Source organism: Lupinus angustifolius, chromosome LG02 (genome assembly GCF_001865875.1).
Source record: "Lupinus angustifolius cultivar Tanjil chromosome LG02, LupAngTanjil_v1.0, whole genome shotgun sequence".
NCBI lineage: Eukaryota > Viridiplantae > Streptophyta > Magnoliopsida > Fabales > Fabaceae > Lupinus > Lupinus angustifolius.
Genome location: NC_032010.1, coordinates 18,160,620 through 18,169,046, shown reverse-complemented (window position 1 = coordinate 18,169,046; position 8,427 = coordinate 18,160,620). Strand labels below are relative to the sequence as shown.

The 8,427-nt window shown below is 30.0% G+C and overlaps 1 protein-coding gene across 4 annotated transcripts; it reads right to left on the bottom strand.

The window, feature by feature from the left end:
• Nucleotides 5,104-8,044, bottom strand: LOC109337391 (transcription factor bHLH30-like). Of its 4 annotated transcripts, none has more exons than XM_019574379.1 (3): nt 7,742-8,044; nt 6,922-7,504; nt 5,104-5,583 (listed from the first exon to the last, which is right to left on the bottom strand). In XM_019574379.1, exons 2-3 carry the CDS (start codon nt 7,483-7,485, stop codon nt 5,107-5,109), a joined length of 1,041 nt encoding a protein of 346 aa, XP_019429924.1. In that variant the 5' UTR covers nt 7,486-7,504; nt 7,742-8,044; the 3' UTR covers nt 5,104-5,106. The 4 variants fall into 4 exon arrangements, with proteins under 4 accessions (XP_019429924.1, XP_019429908.1, XP_019429902.1 ...); XM_019574363.1 differs by having other exon boundaries at nt 6,922-7,528; nt 7,746-8,044; XM_019574357.1 differs by having other exon boundaries at nt 6,922-7,515; nt 7,746-8,044.

Here is an 8,427-nt window from a genome sequence, read left to right as displayed (position 1 = left end):
ATGCAAGTTTGATTTGGCAATAGTATCATGGTTGGATCTAAAGGTAAGAGCACTATCAAGGTGCATAAACAATTAAAAGTGAGGCTTATCAGTTATCAAGGATGTCTTGGAAAAGAACATATCCTTTTGAGAGCAAAAAATTGTTGGAAGTTGTCCACACTAACGTTGGAGCCTTGGAGGATGGATGATGACGACAGTGTTGGTTTCAACTTCAAACTTAAAAGATTGATGAATTGAGTTTTTAAACAACTTTGATAAAATTTAAAATCACTTTCGAAAACTTGTCAAAAAGTGTAGGTGGATAAAGGTTTATATAAATAATTTATCAATTAATAGCTCTCAATCAATATTAGGGCATACTTAATTAAAATATAGACATATTATTACTTTAAAATCTTTAAATCACTTTAATAAAATTCAAACCATTCATTTTAGACGAACACTTTCAATAGTTTCACATGAATACAGAAAGTTGGTAGTGTCGTTTGCAATAATAAATTTGTCAACAATCATCTGTATTTTCCATAGTTACCCGTTATTATTAGGATTCAATCAATTTTCGCTTAATAAATTTTTGGACTTGTCATTTTTTACTTAATTAATAAGGATTTTTTTCTTAACAAAATGTACTCAAAATTCAAAATCCTATAAAATAGACCAAAACCAAAGCACAAAATGGTTATATAAAAAAGGAGAGGGGAAATGAGAGTATAAGATTAAAGCTATGTTCGTAAAAATAGTCCTTACTAACCAAATAATAAAACTTCATAATTGACACAAAAGGAAAAATGACACTTCACTAACTCATCAAATCATAAAACACTTTTTTATATATTAAAAAACACAATAAAATCAGCTTGAGGTTTAAACTTTAAACTTTAATCACAGCTAACGAACATGGCGTATATGAAAGCAAAACCAGAAGAACAAGCTAGAAATAATGCGGTAACCGATCAACTAATAACTAACGCACTTAGTTTTTCAATATGAAAGTTTTAATTTATTTCATTTCTTAATCGATATCTTTATTCTAGTTAGCTAAACCCTTAAATATAATACTATATAATAAATTAAAACCTACTCTGATATCAAATTAGAAGATATCTAAACTTGGTTTAGTTGGTTAAATTGTCCGATCTGAATATGAGTGACATCATCATATATAATTAAGAGAAAAATATATTCATCGATAATGTATGAGTTTTATATACTGTTATTGTATCATCTACCATTATCCAATCATTATTGGCTCTTGAAAAATATAATCTAAATGAATGATAATTAACATGGTGACTGTGTATAAATATTGATAATGATAGTAGATAGATATTTATATAGACATATCTCGCTATATCCATATCTATTCTATCTATCAAAGAAGGAACGATAGAAGGAGATGAGAGTGATTTCACAGAAAATATTGTTTTTAAATATATTTTATTATCTTGAGTTTACGCTGTTAATGCTACTACATTTATGTGACATTCACACTTCAGCAATAACCAATGATTGTAAGGAACAAATCAACGATTCTTAACATTCTCACGTTTATTGAGAGTCACAATTTCATCATTTAGTCTATTGCACCCTACTTAAGAGTCCCTATTTCTTCACTATTTTTTTACTCACAAACTTTTTCCTTCATAGTCTATTTTTTGGGTTTCCCACAGGTATCCTCGCACTGGAGGCAATCCTGTCTGAGCCGGGAACATCCACAGGTACGTGGGGCTAACTCTCCAAGCGAACATTTTTTCCATCCACAAGATTCGATCCCGAGACCCCGCTTAAGGGAAATCAAACATGTACCACTTGAACCAACACCCATTAGTTCATAGTGTATAGTATCAAGAACAATGCCCTTGTCACTTTCAGAAAATATTATTTTTTTTATTTTTTTTACCTTATCCTACTATTTTTTGTAATTCAATTGACATTTAATGTACACATCTCATATCACTTTAACAAATTTCATTCCATCAGAATAATTACCTCTTCCATTTTCCCCAAAAAATGTAAAAAATTTAGTGTTAATCATAATTGGACATTATTGTTTCAATATTCAATAACAACACTCTAAAAATATAGTTGTTTTGTGCAATCATTATTATAGCATGTAGAGTTGTAGACATTATTACAATCAAAAGATGATAAATTTATTTCATGATGATCTCACATATATTCATGGAGATGACAAACATTTCATGACGATCTTACACATTACGTTCTAAATATGATAAATTTAATTCAATGATTTTGCCCTAATTATACAATTCACTTACAAAAATAATTGCAATCACTCAATTATTTTAATGTTTAATTTACAAAATTATCAAATTACACCAATCGAATAAATTGCAAATTAAAAATCTAACATAACTTACTATATTTGATATTTATAGCATGTAGACTACACATTACAAACGATAGGAAAACGGTTTGACAGACATCAAACTTAAGAATATGGATCAATATAATTATCTCAAATGAAACATTATGTTAGATGTTTATTATATTAAAAATTATTCACTCGACGAAAGTGGGTTGACATGCACATGAGTTATTTGATTAATTGTTTCTTCTTTCCTACATTATATTTATCAATTGTTTCCTAACAAATAGTTAATTTAATTTATTTTATTCACATTTTTTTCTTCACCCAAATTAATTTAATTTCTTTTGTTCCTATTTTTTTTAATAGAATGTGTAACATAACAAATAACCATCATAGTATACTATTTTACCGTAAATTATTAAACTACTAATAGAAACTATATGTTACAAACAATAGGAAAGTGGGTTGAAGTGTCTGCCAACACGCTAGTACTTATAAAGCCAAAACAATTATTAACTAGCATGACATCAATTTTAGGGGTGACAAAATTATCCATAATCCAAATTCCATCCAAATTAAATCGATCCAAATCCATCTGTTAGAACTAATGAATTTAAATGGATAAAATCCAATGGATATTGTTGATAATAGATGAATTCAAATCCATCCATTATACATAATGAATATCCATGGGTATATCCATTGGGATGGATACTCAATCCATCCAAAAAAATAAAAACAATGTTTTTTTCTAATATAAAAAATCTCTCTCACATTTCTAACAGCACAATCTCACACACATTGCAAAAGTTGAAAATTGCAATCGTGATTTTAAAAAGTGCTCATAAAAAAAGTATAAATGATTTTGGCCTTAGTGCTTTACTCCAACATCTTAGGGTAAGAAAACATTTTCTTAGAACCACACACCTTAATACAAAGTATAAATATATTATTTTGATTATTGACTATGTGATAATATAATAATAAAATAAAATATTTCAGGAAGATGGATTGTTGCATACAACTTGTGGAAATTCCAATTATGTTGCACAAAGATTCTTGTCAATAAAAATACTTATAAAAAAACGTCATGAATTCACCTTTTTAAAAGTGCTTATCAAAAAAACATTTTTAAAAGTGTTTTAAAAAAAATGAATTTTTAAAAGTGTTTTTATTTTTAAAATCACTTTAAAGTATTTAAAAAAAAACAGCACTTTTTAAAAATGTTTTTTAATTGATATTTAAAAATGTTTTATTAAATAATAAATTCTAAAAGAATTTTTTTCTTCAAATAATGCTTTATTAAAAATGTTTTGTTCAAATTAAAAAAAAATGGGTTTGATATTCATCCATCCAATCCATTAAAATGAATACATGGATAAAATGAATGAATTGGAATCCATTGGATATGAATGTATTCTATAATTTAAAAATGTGATGTAATGATTTTATATGAATTGATGGATAGTTTTTCATCCATCCATTAACATCCAAATCCAAATCCATCAAAACTCATCCAATTGTCACCCCTAATCATTTTAATATTAGGATCCTAACTTTTGTAACATTCTTCATAATAACTGGAAGAAATTTTCATACATTTCTTATATTTAAATTTTTTTCTTAAAGAATTATAACAAGATAATACATTCTATATTAGAAAAAATAAGAATGCGAATCAACATATACAAAGTGCTGGTTAACACACATAATCTATTAGAAGAGATCATAAACTATTCCAATTTAATCAGATTTAACACCTTTAAACCAAAATTATTATAATTAAAATGGTTTAACCTTTCATAAGATGAAGAACCAAACTAGCGGATTAGACTAAGCATTTGGCCCTAAGATAATTGCTACTATATTTTAAGCTTTTAAATAGAGGAATTGGGGTGAAAAAATTCACACATCATAGTTACAGAAGCACATTCCCTGATAAACATCAACTCGTGACTCTGAAGAACATGCAGTATCATCATTTCCAACCTTTCCCCTTATTATTATTTTCGTGTTTATCTAAGAATGCTGAAATATATGCTATAACATATAACACCAACAATAGTATCTTGTACTAACTCATGCTGGTTCTTACCAGCAGCCGTGTAGGAACAAAGCACATGACGTGCTAACTATTTCGTCACCATCATATATATATAGTAATAATAATAAGAAAAACTTGTATAGAAATATATATAATATATGTTATATTTCGATATTTATTTATGTTTTTTTGATATCATCATTTAAATTTAAATTAAATTTTAATATCGTGTGAAAATTTGATTGGTTGTATCTAATCACAATACCATATACTCATGCTAAATAAATGTAATCACACAACTTCTTAGTCCCTAAATAGAGAAGAAAACATAACTATAAGAAAAGACTTCAAACAAAACAAAAACACCACTATATTTATGTTGTGCAATAAATGCCACATTTTCCATGTTAGGATTTGATATAAGGTTTCTCTTCCCACGAAAAAGATCCTTCCTTGTTTTTTCCCTAACCAACTCTAACCCTTCTCTCTCTTTATCTCTCTTCTGAAGAGTACTCAACTCAAGAAACAAGTACAAATGTACAAAAACTACATTATATCATTATACAAATGATATTTTTTAGCACACCATAAATAAAAACCACACCAAATAAGAAAAATATAGAAGAAAAGGTAAAAATCATAATATAAAGCAAATGATAATTGAACTGTTATAACCATATACTATGATATTGATATATAGATAGATGGTTCTTTAATCAGAGAATAAAATTCATGAAGACCTTTGTTCAAGGATATTGATATTATTAGTCCTTTGTCTCTTAACATTCCCAGAAGCAGATTCCTCTCCACCATTTTTCTCCATCACAGCCTTAAGTGCTTCTTGTATAGAACTAATACAATATTGTTGTTGCTGCTGCATGCATTGTTCTCCACTGCTACTTGAATCCTCATTATCACCAGTGATGAAAAGCACATTCTTCACTCTCCCACCAAGTGTTGTGATCTCAGCTTTTAGGGTTCTTAACCTTAATGATTTCAAGGTTTTTATGAGATCAGGTAACAGATCTGACCTATCTTCACAGCATAGTGAGGCTTTGATCACAAACTTGCCATTTTCATCCGCTGTGTCCACTGTTAACTCGTCAGATTCAGTTGGCACTGGACTTGTTTCTTCAATCAGTGAAGTTTGACGTTTCAGTTCTTTCACATGCTGAATCACTTCTGCAAGCAATGAAGCTTTATCTGTCTACAAAAACACAATAATGATATACTCAGTATCATGTTTTGTTAACTAATGCGTAAACCTAAGATAGTTACTAAGGAATAAAAGTAATAAATATTATAACTTTTTATTTAGTTATATTCCATGAACACTGGTTAAGAAATAATGAAATAATCATTTCTTATTTAAAATAATCTATTTATTACATTATGAAGTGGTTTGCTTAGTATGGCAAAATTTTCTATTTGTAATAGACTCTTCCCAAGTAAGATTGTATAAATATGATATCTTCAAATCTCGGAAATCTCGTGTACCGTAATATGATTTTTTATAAAACTGTGTTTATAAAAATGAAACATATAACTCAAGTTGTGAGAAGAAATGGTGGGGTTCTTAGATTGTTTTAGAGGTTAGTAGGTTATAGCATGATGATTATGGAATGTAACTAGCATGAGATATGTAGTGTGCGTGTGTGACTGAAAAGGGTTCTCTACTTTGCCTCTGATCAGGCTTTGTTTCCTTTTCACTATGGAACTGAGTTTGACATATCAATATTATCCGGCAAAACATTTCCATGTCTAACTTTTTCAACTGCTCCTTGGTTCTTCTTTATCAAATCAACCAAGAGACATTAACGTTAATACCCTTTTTTCTCTCACCTTTGATTACTTTTTCTAGTATTAACCTCCTCGGTACTACCACAGAGATAAAGAAAAAATGATGTATACGTAAACAAATAAGAACAGGCAAAGACAAAAAGAAGAGTGCTAAAAAACAAAAGCAGACAAACAACTAAGTGTGATTGCACTTTGCTCCTCATTTTTTAATGTTGAGTTTTGGTTGTGGTTATATAAGATCAATGCAATAGGTAGAATCTTTGCAAGATTTATAAGTACTATTGATTCAAAAGCTAAATGAAAAAAATAAAGTATGCCACAGAGCGCATATACTATAAATAGTTTCTATTACATGACATTTATTAAATTATTGGAAACAATAACCATCGTCCCCTAATGATTCAAAAATAGAAAATCTGCATAGAAAATCAATGCATTCAATATTTTAGAAACTCAAATGCTGTTCTTTTGTAATAAAGAATGTTTAAGTTTTCTAGATTAGGTGCATAAGTGCATTAGCATTATCCTTAAAATGATTCATAATTTATGTAGGAAGTTTTGGGTTTGGCAAATATGACTCCTTTTCAGTTTGATGTATGAGTCATGTAACAAGTACAACAACTCGTTCATGCTGATCTAGGCTTTGTGTCCTTGACGTATATAAGTTGAGTAGCCCTTATAAGTTATAATCCATTAATCCATTAATATTATATCTTAGCTTATTAAAAAATGAAACTACACTTACTTTGGTTGTGTTTGGCAAGAGGCTGCGAAGTTTAGCAAGATGGTTATTGATTCTCTCTCTGCGTCTTCTTTCCGCTTCACTGTGACTCTTAGACTGTGCAAGAGCCTTAGCATCCATGATTTCTTGAGCATTCATCTTTCCCAACTCAGCATGGAGTCCAAAGGGAACTGAACCAGGTTGAACCATTGGTCCAAGTGTATCAGACAACATTCTAAGATGATCAGAAGGAACCTCATGATATGCAAACTGCAGAGAAGGAACCCTTCTATTGAAGAAGCTTGAGTATGGTGATGGCATTGGGGGAGGAGGAACAAGAAACTGGTCATGTTCACGAACCTGGTTTGGGTTGAAGGAGTGAACCTGTGGTATAGACCACTGAGAAACTTCATGAGGGATCGTGAACCCTCTCCCTCCTCCAAAGATATTATTCATATCACTGTTTTGTTGTTGATGATGAAGCATCTGTTGTTGTTGTTGAAGGAGTATTTGTTCTTGGTAGCTTTGAAAGTTGTTATTATTGATAGCTTGAGAAGAATAATGCCCTTGATCTTCTTCCCTTTTCATCTCACTCTATGCACTCTAGCTTAAGAATATAGAAACTCAAAAGTTTTATATAAAGGAATAAGTTGAAGTGAAAGGAGAAAGAAAAACTAAGGTTGAAATGTCAGAAGGTTGAGTAGTTTTTTTAACTCTTTTTCTTTGTCTGATATGACTTAAGAAAAAGGAGAACTGAAAGTTTTGTCACAAGGAATATAAATGAAAAGACAGTGTGGTTAATGAAAAATAGGAAGAAAAGAAAAGACATATAATACAAACAAACCTACCTTTGATGTGTGATGAGTACTGAATACTGATTATGGTCTTGAACTAAGGTATTGAAATTCTTTCATTTCATGCTGAGGATCAATCAGTTATCTTTCTCTCTCTGCCTCAATCTCAAATCTGATTTCACTTGGTAGGTTTATTTCTGCCACAGCCTTTGTAGAGGGTATAAGGTAATGACCCTTTTTATTTGTTGTCTTCAACTGAGCATTTCCTTTTCCTTTGTGCTTGGTTGATACCTTTTTGGTTTATTTGTTTTATTCTTGCTCTTTCTCTTCTTCTCTCTATACACTTTGCAGCTTTCACCCCACCACCCTCTCAAATATATAGAGTCTGTTTGAGTACTATAGTCCCCTTTCCTTTCTTCTTACGGCATTAACTTTATCTTATATCATTCCATGTAGCTTTCAGTGTGTGTCTTTGTCGCTTCGTCTATGCACATTAAACAACATTTTAAAAGAGCTTAATAGGTGTTTTTTAATGCTACAAAAGTCTTATACATTGTTGACATATCATCAACCACACTTATTTTATACAAATAGCTCATATTCAAGTGAAATACGGTAGATCGCACAAAGATATATGATCCTATTTTTTTAACTACCATCAGATACAGAATTACCGAGAGAACCAAGGTCAGGGCGTGGTAGCAACATCGACGGGCCCATTGCCATGTGGACTATA

Excerpts from the sequence above, each read along its gene's own strand:
- LOC109337391 (XM_019574379.1), bottom strand. The coding sequence starts at position 7,485 with ATGAAAAGGGAAGAAGATCAAGGGCATTATTCTTCTCAAGCTATCAAT. Across the intron at positions 5,584-6,921 it reads TCTTGCCAAACACAACCAAA|ACAGATAAAGCTTCATTGCT; the intron begins GTAAGTGTAGTT and ends GTGTTTTTGTAG.